General features: G+C 33.7%; 2 protein-coding genes across 5 annotated transcripts; both read right to left on the bottom strand.

Moving 5' to 3' along the window:
• On the bottom strand, window positions 1–1,383 carry LOC120215169 (protein MODIFIER OF SNC1 11-like). The gene is made up of 6 exons (XM_039212906.1): window positions 1,361–1,383; window positions 783–860; window positions 567–695; window positions 407–440; window positions 239–300; window positions 1–116 (listed from the first exon to the last, which is right to left on the bottom strand). Exons 1-5 carry the CDS (start codon window positions 1,381–1,383, stop codon window positions 262–264), a joined length of 303 nt encoding a protein of 100 aa, XP_039068837.1. The 3' UTR covers window positions 1–116; window positions 239–261.
• A 2,980-nt stretch (window positions 1,384–4,363) lies between these two features.
• On the bottom strand, window positions 4,364–11,426 carry LOC120215188 (transmembrane E3 ubiquitin-protein ligase FLY1-like). Of its 4 annotated transcripts, none has more exons than XM_039212923.1 (15): window positions 10,787–11,073; window positions 10,054–10,126; window positions 9,332–9,459; window positions 8,862–8,977; window positions 8,447–8,507; window positions 7,778–7,844; window positions 7,622–7,699; window positions 6,998–7,155; window positions 6,859–6,918; window positions 6,629–6,722; window positions 6,000–6,167; window positions 5,266–5,594; window positions 5,049–5,165; window positions 4,840–4,966; window positions 4,364–4,608 (listed from the first exon to the last, which is right to left on the bottom strand). In XM_039212923.1, the coding sequence occupies exons 1-14, from the start codon at window positions 10,967–10,969 to the stop codon at window positions 4,865–4,867; spliced, it is 1,734 nt and encodes a 577-aa protein (XP_039068854.1). In that variant the 5' UTR covers window positions 10,970–11,073; the 3' UTR covers window positions 4,364–4,608; window positions 4,840–4,864. The 4 variants fall into 4 exon arrangements, with proteins under 4 accessions (XP_039068854.1, XP_039068856.1, XP_039068853.1 ...); XM_039212925.1 differs by lacking the exon at window positions 4,364–4,608 and having other exon boundaries at window positions 4,730–4,966; window positions 10,787–10,956; window positions 11,033–11,093; XM_039212924.1 differs by lacking the exon at window positions 4,364–4,608 and adding an exon at window positions 11,096–11,426 and having other exon boundaries at window positions 4,731–4,966; window positions 10,787–10,937.
• Between the last annotated feature and the right edge of the window lie 1,069 nt (window positions 11,427–12,495).

Raw genomic sequence — 12,495 nt, 5'->3', positions numbered from 1 at the left:
TTGCCACTGATTCAGAAATTCATATGGAGATGGCATACTGCTCTTAGAATTTTGATGTTAGAAAAAAACACTGTAAAGAAGCTTCAAGAGAATCACATGCTGTTAGGACATTGGACCTGAAAAGGAAAAGAAAACAATAATGCAAAATCTGAGCAACTGATAATAAAATGGATCAGACTATTTAAAGCTTAAACAAGAAATTCTGTCTGCATACGGCAAAGAATATCTCCAAAGATACCTTCTAACTATGGTAACTTCAACTTAGAGCACTGCACCAGCCTTTCCAGCAATAGGAGCCTCCTGGAAAAGAGTATACACCTTTAAATCACAACCTCAGATCCATGAAATTTGATAGGGAAACAACTAATTAAGCCCTAACAGGTTCAATATTTGTCTTGTCATTTACCTGTGCTAAAGAACTTGACGGAGGATTAGAAAACCTGGAATGACCAGGAAAAAAGTCAAATTTCAATCTCAACATACAGAAACCTTTTTCAATAAAGACTTCTTTAGGCATTATATATATCTAACAATGTAGGAAAGGGTGCTTTAGCACTGGAACATACCTGATCGCCCTAGCTTTTCTCTTTTCTCCTTCCACTGTATCAGGTTTGGCATATGGTGCAAATCGGGCTAGTCGAGCTTTTTTCTTCTCTTCCTCATCAACAGCTGTAGAGGGTACAGCAAGCCCAAATCTGGTAACCAATGAAAAGAATATATAAATCAATTAAGTGCAACTCTGAGCAATACCATGACCGGGTAAAGGTGATATGGACAAAAACCTCTCTGCTCTAGCCTTCCTCTTCACCTCCTCAGATTGCTTTGATGTTTCTGATCCCTTTGAGTCGGCTGTGCCAAACCTGTAAAATTTGTCCACAAATCAACAAACATAAAGAAAACTCGTGAAATGGGATTCAACTTCCACAACTACAGTTACTAGACCTTTAACGTATAATGAAATTCCTTCCAATACACATAAAATTGAGCCAAATAGGTAACTATGTGAGATTATAAACGCGGGCTATCAAGGCAACTATGTAATATTATAAAGGAGTTACACTAATTTCTAAAGAACCAACGGAAAAAAATGATTAAGAGACAATAAATTTGAAAATTAAGAGGTTCTAAGAGATTCTATACAATCTAAACAATGAACGATTTCATGAATATTAATCTAGGCTTCTCAACGCACCAACAATCAACAATCGCATCCAAAGAAAATTTATAAGAATATAAATTTTAGAAACAAAATAAAACTTCATCTTCTCTTCTCTTCAGAAATGCTCAACAACAAGGTATAAAAAACCAAAAGGAAAACCCTAAATAACACCTAAAATGAAAAAGGCAAAATAGAATTTACCTCTCGGCCCTAGAATTACACATTCTTTAAAAGAGTGATCCTGGATTAGTGGCAAACAGAAGATATAAAAATTGCTTCTTTCCACAACCCATAAATCAAAGTTTCGAGTAAAATACAGGGAATTATAAGGGGGGGGGGAAGAGAACCTGCATGCAAGATCGACCAAAGACGTGAATGGTGGGTCTGGTCCAAGGAATGTGATTGTCGAGGTAACTGAAGAATTCCCATGAGACATCGTATGCTAAAAACTTGGGAACGTAAACTACACTGCTTCCGTTTCCAAGATCAACAATTTGGGCCTTTTTACCATAGTCGTTAGGGTTAGGGTTAGGGTTCATTTTTAACTTAAAATCCATCAAACTCGTTGAAGCAGGTAGCCTTTAAACAGCAGAAATCTGGTAAAGCAGAAGCAGTGTAGTTTAAAGGGCGTGACACTTAAAATTTGTAAACTTGCGGCGTTTGTAAACACAAACGCCACTATAGTACAAGTGTATAGCGGCGTTTGAATAAAAATGCCACTAAAGTATGAGTCTTTAGCGGCGTTTTTATAAAAACGCCGCTAAAGTATGAGTCTTTAGCGGCGTTTGTATAAAAATGCCACTAAATTATGAGTCTTTAGCGGCGTTTGTAAACACAAACGCCACTATAGTACATGTGTATAACGACGTTTGTATAAAAATGCCACTAAATTACGAGTCTTTAGCGATGTTTGTATAAAAACGCTACTAAAGTACTACTCTTTTGCGGCGTTTGTTGAAAAAACGCCACTATCGATGAACCTATTGCGGCGTTTTTATAAAAACGCTGCTAAAGTTACCATTTTGTGGCGTTTTCTATGTAAACGCCGCTATATGTTTAAAATTAGTGGCGTTTACTCCTAAAACGCCACTAAAAATGCCGCTGTAGAACAATTTTGCTGTAGTGAAACATCAATGTTGACAACATATTCAGAAGCATTTAAGGAGACACCATTCTTACATAAATCTCAAGTGCTATTTGAGTTGTTATTATTGTTATTGTGGTCGTTGTTTATACTGCAAGTGCACTTCTGCGTGATTCATTAGAATCAATTCCTGAAACCTTGTTATCTGAAGGTCTCTAAAGGGGTAAACCACTGGAGCTTAAAAGTTCATTACAAATAACTAGAGTTGACACAATAGATGTACTCTCCAAAACCTTGGTTTATTTCTTCTTTTATTATCCACCATTATTATTTTTTAATATTTTGGGGTAAATACAAGGTAGTATTTTTTCAAAGATGACTCTCAACTACTCGCCATTGAACGCTCATATCTCTGGCATTGCTGGTGCTCAAACCCGAGACCTCGAGGAATAACAAAAGTTCATTTCACATGGGTTCATGCATTATCCACCATTAAAAAATTAATGGTGATGTTGATGTGATATTTTTAAATTATTTTTTCATTTTCCACTTAATTATTCTTGTATTATTTTTTTGACAAGACGAAGAAGGTTAAAATCTAACATGTACCCTTTTAAAAGATGATTGTTCTTATTTTGTACGAGTAGTTGAGTTTTTTATAAAATTTCTTGATGTTTTCTATTTAAAATTTAATGTATTTATTAGATAGTTTATTAAACGTAACAAAAAACTATTTTACAAGCAAATTTATTTAGTTTTGCTTGTTCTTATGATTCAATTTTTTTCCATTACTTATTATTAGAGGCCTAGTTTCTCTGTCCCCATGTCACTAAAACCTTGTAAACGGATCCGCTTAGATCCACTCATTTCATCATACATATACTAATTTCCCCTCTAGAATGGGACATGATGGGTGGTTCTATAGCTGAACTACCCTTGCCACCACCACAATTATCTTTTGTAGGGAAATAATTTGGATGATCAATGCATAAATGTGCACTCTCAACCTCAAGAGCACAAAAAATAGAATCTTTTCATCGAAGCCTTTGATTTCTCAATACATTTATTATATTCTCCCCAACGGAAGGCCTTCACCCTCTTAAACTTATACCATCCCTATAGTAAAAAGATGGAAAAGGTTTAATCAACAAAGTTAAGTGATGAGAACATATTTTAAGCACAATAAACTCTTTCCACTTGATGACGATCGTCGAAACAACATATTTCAATCTTTAAAGATGAAACATTACAAATATTTTTTTTATTTGATGGAAGGGGACTCAATTATTTTGAAATTAGAAGAAGCAAATATAACACTAACAGTACTTTACTCGTTAAATATTCGTTTTAGTGAAACTATAACAATTTTTTTTGTCAAACTCTATAATTAGGTTTGAACGCCTAAATGTATTAGGTTAGATCCCCTTCCTATTTTAGTAACAGAACATATTTTCTTTGAGTTGTATTCAATCAATCAGATGATAACACATACTATTACATGATTATTCGAATATTTATCTAAAAAATATTGAATGACCAAATTAAAAAAAAGTAATAATTTGTGACTATTAATGTAGTTTATCGAAAGTTTTTTTAGTAATGTAGAATGATTTCAAGGTAATTTCACTCATATAATTTAGGACACTTGTTGGGTCATATCTAGGGACGGGGCTGGACTAGTGTCTTATCCTATCGATACCGCCCGAAGAAGAATGATGATGACCTCCGGAGAAGCTGTCAAGTACAAGAGCTCACTGGACGCATTTTTTCAGATCATCAAGAATGAAGGTGCAAAATCACTGTTCAAGGGTGCCGGTGCCAATATTCTGCGAACTGTTGCGGGTGCTGGTGTGCTTGCATGCTACGACAAACTGCAAGTGCTTTTCTTCGGTAAGAAATATGGATCGGGCAGCGGCGTCGGCTAATGTTATATCGCATCATAGAGGAGGCTGATAATGTTTACCAGCATATAGGAAAATGGTTGTTGAATTTTGAGTGTTACATGCCCTTTTTTTGGAATAATGAAAATAATGCTCTGCTTTTCAAATGTCTTCAGAAAAACATAAACTTGGGTTGTTTCAGCAATGGACTTCGTCTTAAAAATAGAAAGAAAAATGAAGCCATGGATGTAATCTAAAATAATTTGCATTTTCTTTCTTTTTCCTTTTTGATAAGGCAATTAGTATTTGGTATGAAATAAGTTTATTGAAATTTATACAATTATACAATGAATACACAAGAATGTTGCCTACGGAGTGTTACAGTGTCAGTAGTGACGGTTTTAAATTTGCTTATGTTGTATCTCAAGTCATCTTCTGAAAATGGAACCAAGCAAAAGGTGGGGACTAGAATCTCTTCTCTTCACCTGAAATAATATGTAGAAAAGTGATTCGGATTAAACATATCAAGGGACAAACCAAAGTAGAACAAGATAGCAAACTCAGAAGAATTTACGAAAACGATATCTCGGAAAGGAAAGAAAGTTTCATGTTCAAAGTTCTGCAAGATTGTGTGTAGGCTTGAAAGAATACAAATCATCTCGAGTAGAAGTAAATACACTTCATCTCACAGGTCAAGGTTGGCATCAAGTCATTACCTCAACGATTAAGTGGGAGATTTTCTTAAGCTGTTGGTAATGAACGGCGGCAAGTTGGGCATTCCATCTTTATATCCATCCACCGTTGCAAACAACCAGAATGAAAGAAATGATCGCATGGCGTTACCTGTTAGAGAAATGTGGTTTAAATCGACTCCACAGTTCAAGAAAATGACCTCAATTAAAGATTAAAAAAGATACAACAGTACCATGCAATCTCTTGAACGTTTTGTAAGATCAATGGAAGTCATACAAATGACACAGTCTGTGGTATGATTTGTTTCTGCATCAAATCTTCTATAGTAGCTATATTTCTCAGGTAGTATCTGCAATCCAAAAATTCGAAGTAAAATCTTAATAACACTTGTGGAAAAACGAAAATAAAAAAAGGTCATACATGAAGAGTACAATAAAACTGCATCAGACCTGACGAGGAATAAACCATCGAGATCCAAGATAGTGCTGAAGAAGAAGAATGGAAGCTTGAAGTCCAATAAATACACCCAAACAGATACACCAGCTCTTGTCGGGCTCAATTCGCATGAAGTTGTGAGGGCATCCAAATATATATAATGGGATTGCTAGCCGAGTAATAGTCATGCCTAAGATGTAATGAGGATGCAAAGGTTTTCTCGAATCACGAATGACATTGGTGATTATTTGAGGTATCCAAAAGGAGTACAAAAGGAGAAGTATAGGCCGCAAAAAATTATGAAACTCGTACATGAACAAAATGCCTCCTAAAAGGATCCCATCTGCAAATATTTGGACTAGTTAGATCAGATTAATCTATCAACTTGACATAAATTTCATAATCTAAGAAAGTATCTGATTCCAGAAGCAATTCATAGGATATAGTATCATTGAAAAAGTAAAGACATTGGGCACTTGCCCTCCATTGATCATTTCTTTCACTATTTCTACAAGAATCACTTGTAAATGATATAATTTCCTTTTAGTATTCGGCACCAAAAATCCACTTTAGACTTTCTAGCAGCCATTTCCTATGTCGACCAATGAATGTGGATCGTAGCCGATTAAGTTTGCAAGAGAAAGAGACAAGAATTACTTTTCTATACTCTATACATCCCTTTCGGCAAATCATATATATGTACAATAAATTTCTATCCAAAAATGTAAAAAGCTTTTCTGGAACTTACAGAAACGGCTATATAGGACTGATAGCTCACGCCTCATTGTCTCCCAACCCTCACCATTATTCATAGGCCTACTTGCTTTCCATATTGCGAGAAGGTACCTCATCTCAAAAATGGAGAAGACTACAAACTTGAAGAATGCCGCAGTTGCAAAAGCATTAAATAAGGATTCTGTATAAAGAAATGCAACATGAACTTAGTAAGACATAGACCTTTGAAAGGAGCAGGGTTTCAATAAAGAAAAAGAAAGGAACATGGTAATAGAAGAGATTCACTGTTCTAGGTTAAGCCATCAGCCTACTATCAGGGTGCAGTGCAGATTCAATCTGCAGTTTCAAATGAAACCATTCACATTTGATACCGGACAAGACTTGCCCACAAGTAAAAAGAATAATCTTTGAAATTCCTAGCAATCATTTTTAAACTGTGAACTATATAGTGCTCATGGTCTCCATCGAGGCCAATGCAAAGATAATTCATAGAGTTCTAGTCTTGGATCCCCATTCTGGTTGCAAATAGAACACCACTTGAGGGAATTCATGTAATTAAAAAGGAAAACTTGACAGAGAACTCGTGTTCTTTATGTATTTATACTATTGCAAAGATAAGGCAGATAGTTAATTAATACTGACCAACCAGTATTCCAGCAGTGAGATGTAAGAGGCAAAGATAAGCATCCATGATGGCTTGTTGACCAATTGTTAAAATTGAAATTTTCGCAGCTCCCTGATAAATAAGAAAAAAATGCTTTTATTAATCATTATGAAGTAAGCTACAGATTAATGCTATGCCAGAATATAGCATCCATACAAAATAAAATTGTTCCGTTGTCCTTTAGAATATATATACTTCAAATTCTTACCGATTGGGTGTTGCTATGTTCCATTTGTCTAATTAACAGAAGGACTTGAAGGAAAGAGACCTGATAATAAACAATTAAGTAATACAGGCAAAACAGGCCAGTGATATAGCATTGACAAGGGACAATATATAAAGGATACACAGGTGACCATTAAGGTGTAGTTAACTGCTTTATTGTAATAGACTTCAATGTTGACAGAAGTCACATTTAATAGTAAAGGTGAGAAACAATCTCCATCATCATCCACTGTAGGACTCTCCATCAATCCTTCGATGTGATAACGATCATGATCTCCATCTATAAAAGGTCAAAAAGCTTTGGAATTTTATTACTTATAATGTCAATGTAGATAGTACTATCTCTTTCCAATAGCTATTTCTGATCAATGCAAGAACTATCTGGTAAGTTGCTACCAGTCCATATACATTCCAATGAGATTTTAAGATTTGTTTTACTTAAAAAGATGAACGGGAGTAGCTAGATAAATAAAAGATCACTTCCCAAAACTAATGGACCTTTCTTAAATTAAATCATTACCAGTCCTTAGACCCAAACTCAATCCAAATAGGAAGGGAACCCAATTTTTTGCAGTGACAAATCTATGAAGAATAAGTCAATATTTCTTCTTCAATTGCTTACTTGAATAGATTTTGGTAAAAAATTCCCATACGTTGGTCAAGAAATAGACCAGAGAAGAATGTAATAGTATAAGAACAGGATGAGGCATGATGAATGATATAAGGAGTTGAGCTGACTCAGGTACCATTTTGGCTTGATGAGATGCGCGATATTTGGGCATCAATTTCTATATCGCAATGTTTCTCCATCTTATAAATTGGTGCTGCCATAAAAGAAAACAACATTCACTTTATTGCAAACATAACTTGAGCTTAACCCAAGCAAAATAATTATAACATACAATTTTTTCTTCTCCACATTTTGTCACGTGGAGAATCTTGGAACACTTGAGATGAGAAAACTCCAAGCTGTTCAAGGAGTAAGGCCATTGCAAGTTAGTAATCACAATCACCATAAATAAACATTCATAAAAAAAGACAACTGTGTCTGAAAAACACAACACTAATTCAAACGTTAACTAAAAACAACATATGGACGTAGACATCCAGAGCCAGCTGCAAATTTGCAAAATACATAGCTACAAATACATACTCAAAATCTTGCAAGACCCCAGAAAACTCAGGAATAAGTGAAAAATGAAAGGAAATTATCTCTTTCAACTAATAGCAACTTTGTTTAAGTTAAAAACCAAAAATCTAATACATAGGCATCGGCCAGACATTCAGATTAAGACCATTACTTTAAAGAAAGACTTTTGCGGACAAAAGCAAGAAACTAGCAGAGCATTATACGTAGCAATTCTGATTCAGAATCCAATTTCAAAGTCCATATGGTGCATAATCAACGTTAAATGCAAGTGCCAACAACCTCAACCTAGTTGCAAGATTCTTGCATTGTGTTCATGAGATCTTGGGTTCTATCCCTAGCATCCCCACCCCATTCCCCCAATTATAAAAAATAAATAAATAAATGCTCGAGAACCACAAATGGGTATGATATGAAGCATTACCAAATGGTACGGGTTAGATAAAATATAGTCTTCTTCCTGACTGAGCTCTCCCTCCTTTCCACTGCAATAGTGTGCCAGTAGAATATGTCAGAGTTGAAATGCAATGAGCATTTACAAAATGTCATCTTAAAAGAGCACATGAATGGAAGTGAGAAAGTTAAAAACTATATTGCAATTGCCTTTTTGCATGGGGGTAATTGGTTTGGTTTGAATTCTGACCCCTCCCCCCCTTCCCACTTCTCCCAAAAGTTTCCCAAGTCAAATAGTATCACTAAAAAGTAGGTAATGATGGTTTGGAATACTTTTATCTGCACCCTTTGTTGCTGTTGGTCAACTAATATGCATTTCTTTGTCAAACAATATCCAATCAAGCTAAAAGAGCTTTTAATGAGCAATCAACATAGTCAAGATTTACCTGTTAGCTACCATTCGAAGCTGTCTAAAAGGCCATATATATAAACCCTCTACCCTTATTTGAGAACCACCAACATTTTGGTTGTTATCAAACACATCATGGAAAATAATTACACCCTGTTATGATCACCACAAACCAGAAACAAAGTCAGACAATAATTAAAAATGGTATGATACAGCCTACAGTAGTTAGAAGAAATAGTCTTTATAAAGAGCTTACTACAAAGAATGAAATATATATGATTAGGCAAAAAACTAAAGAGTATGTAAGAAAACCAAACTCAATAAGATAGCCAGTCTATCATGAGTGTCATGGAATTCCTTATCACCAACAAACAAATCCTGTCTTCAGGCCAACTATGAAAGAACATATGTATATCTTGCATCTAAAACATGGTTCAATTGTTCTAACAAGTTCACTAAACAAGCAAAATAAGTGAATTTTCTTAATATGATCAAGAACCCCCTCACCTGAACATAATGTACACCAGTTATTTTGGTTGGTGTGCTAACTAATTCAATGACTGAATCACCAGCCGATTTCCTGAAATCTGGAAATTCGGAAGAGCTATTCATAGACTCCATAAATTTCCAATTTCCTGCAATTTCCAAGTCATTTCAACAAAAAAACGTCAACACAAATAAACTTGCTTAATGATTCCAATGATTGAATTTGATCCATTCAATTACAGTGATGAACCAAAAATATCAGAAAATTACATTTTAGAAGCTAGACAATTTACTGTTTTCCCTCCTAAATAAGTTGTCTTCTTTTCTTTTTTAATATCAGAACCTGTTCTAGGCTAAAACAACTTCTGATCCACAAGCCAATATACCATCCAAATACAACCGTCTTTACATCCAGAACAAAACAGCATCTATTTTGGTCAAAAAATTTGCATTTCTGTTTTAATTTGAGTGTTCACGGAGTGTGGGTTTTGAGCCTTTGGCAAAAGATATATTTACCAATATTTTCCAGGAAATTCATTGTCCAATCATGAACAACCCAAGTGATAAAATAAAAAAATAAAACACAAAGTGTAGGGAAATATAGAGAAGATGCTGGGAAAACAACACAAGCAATCAACCACAAAACCGCATGCTACATCAGCTATATGCAATATGATCCAGAAAAATACCCCTATGCATCAACTCCAATATGCATATGACAGAATTTGAGAAAATTTACTCACCTCGATAAGTTCCTGTTATGTTCCATGCATGAAATGGACCCAATTCACTTTCATCTTTTCTAACAAATAACCACTGCAGGATACATCAAGAGTATTAGTAAACTTATAGCACCCAAATGAAGAGCGGAAGGGGTGAAAAACACATGGAAAATGCAAACAACAGCAGAAGACCCAATCTACCTTTTTCTTACTAGTTTGCATCAGACAATCAACAAACAAAATCTTTGTCGAACAAATACGTGATATATCTAAACTAAACAAATCTTTGAAAAAAGGGGGGCTTTAGATCAAGGCAATGATGATTTTCAATAACATAAAAAGGATCATACAACCCAAGTACCATTGCTATTTAGCTCTCCATTATGAAAATCTACTTATCAAATATCAACATAGCCTAATTTCCAGTTTCAACCACATATGTTCTCTGAGCAACATTGCTAAATTCCATCATCAAACTTGACATTGCCCAATGCCCATTTCCATTTTGCAGCATTTCATTATACAAGACAATAACTCGTAAAAACCTATGAAACTTCAATGAGTAAAGCACTAACTCGGGAAAAAATGAAATTAAAAAACAAATTTGACAAAAATCAGAAGCACAATAACCAATTATAACTATGAAATTGACATCCAGAAACAAAACCCAAATTTTCATCTTCGCTTAAGGGGAAAAAGAATCAAATTTAACAATGATTAACATCAATAAAGTCTGGAATTAAGAAGCACCAACCTCATCGCCCCATGACATAGCCCTCTCCCTTATTGGTCTCAATCCCGCCACCGGCTTTAATATAATAAAACAAAACCATAATCCAAAAACAACCCTGAACACAAACCCTAATCTTCTCTTCCTCGAAATCCACAAAAAATCCAAATATTCCCTGGTGATCATATCAAAACCCCAACATCCCATTTCAATAAAAAAACAATACTAATTGTGCTTTCTCTTCTAAAAAATAGAAAAGAAACAAAGCACCCAACTTCAATTTCCCAGAAAGAAAGAAAATATGTCCAGAAACTGATTTAGATGATAGATTATCCACTGCACATTAAGGAGGAAGCTAATAAAAGAGATTGCTTAAAGTAGAGTTATGTGAACCAACAAACAACCAAAGATCAAACAGTAGAAAACGAGAGCTCAACAAACTAATCCTCTCTCCCCCCTTCCCCTTCCAGTGTATATAAAATCAAATTCTTTTAAAATTGGTTTAATATAAGCAGACAACATAAATAAACCCCAGAAAAGAACTTTCACCAGAAACAAATTTGGACCCGGTGACACAAACAACAAACCTATACAGAAATATCAGAAAATACGTGAAGATTGCATGAGAACAATTTTAATCTAAAAATGGTTTGGCAAAGTGGAGGGTTGTTGTTGACATGTTTGCTTGAGTTTTGGTAATTAAAAGTCGAGAAAGTGAGTCTCCGCCCTCTAGGTTTTAGTTGCTTCCGTTACGCGCGCTGTAGCGGGTTGGAGATACGTACCAATGAAGGGGAGTCAACTATGTGGTATTCGTCTTCACCTATTTTTGGTGTATTAACTAATACTATTATTTTAATCTTTATTAGATAGAGGATGAGACATGAGAACAACTATCAGATTTTATTCGTTTCTATTAAAATGTTTTATATGTACGAAAATTAGAATATTAGGTAAAATAATATTTAATCCTTAAATTTAATAATTTCTTAATTAATTTCTAGTTTTTTTCATTCACATTAATATTAAAATTTAAATTTTATATATTTTAATGAAATAAAGTATATTTAAGAGGTTAAGTCATCTAAATGACTAAAATTAGAAAAGTTATAAGAACTAACATGGATTAAAAAAGTTAAGAATCGACTTAAAAAGATTTGTTAAAAGGTAAATACTAAATGGTGTTTTATCTCTAAAATATTTTGTGGAATATAAACTAATCGTTAAAATTATTTTTTAATATAAAATCATAAATCATTGAATTATATTAACATGATCAATTTAATCATCAATTTTTAATATTATTTTATGATAATTTAATAAATTTATTTATTATTTTATAATAAATCGATAATTTTAATGTATTTAATAATTGTTTAAAACTTTTATTACATATTTTATAACATTAAAAATTTTGTTGATAAAAAAATATTATTAAATCTTTTCCTTTTGACAATTGGTTCACCCTGAAAAAACGTTATGAAATGGAGATTTGAATTAATATCCCAACCATTAAAGTGGAAAATATCTAAATTTTGTAAACAAATTTAATTCGATATCTATCTTCTATTGTACTTTTAAAAAAGAACTTAATATAAAAATAAGTATCCAAATTATACTCAAAATTAATTTTAGGTATTTAAAGAATTTTTCGTTAAAAATAGGTGTATAACGTTTTTAACGTTACACTTTTAGGTGTATGTAAATTTGGTCGTTTAAGTGACATGTGTCGCTCT

Source organism: Hibiscus syriacus, unplaced genomic scaffold, assembly GCF_006381635.1.
Source record: "Hibiscus syriacus cultivar Baekdansim isolate YM2019G1 unplaced genomic scaffold, ASM638163v2 tig00110114_pilon, whole genome shotgun sequence".
Taxonomy (NCBI): Eukaryota; Viridiplantae; Streptophyta; class Magnoliopsida; order Malvales; family Malvaceae; genus Hibiscus; species Hibiscus syriacus.
Note: the sequence above shows the minus strand (reverse complement) of the source record. Positions and strands in the feature narration are given on the sequence as shown.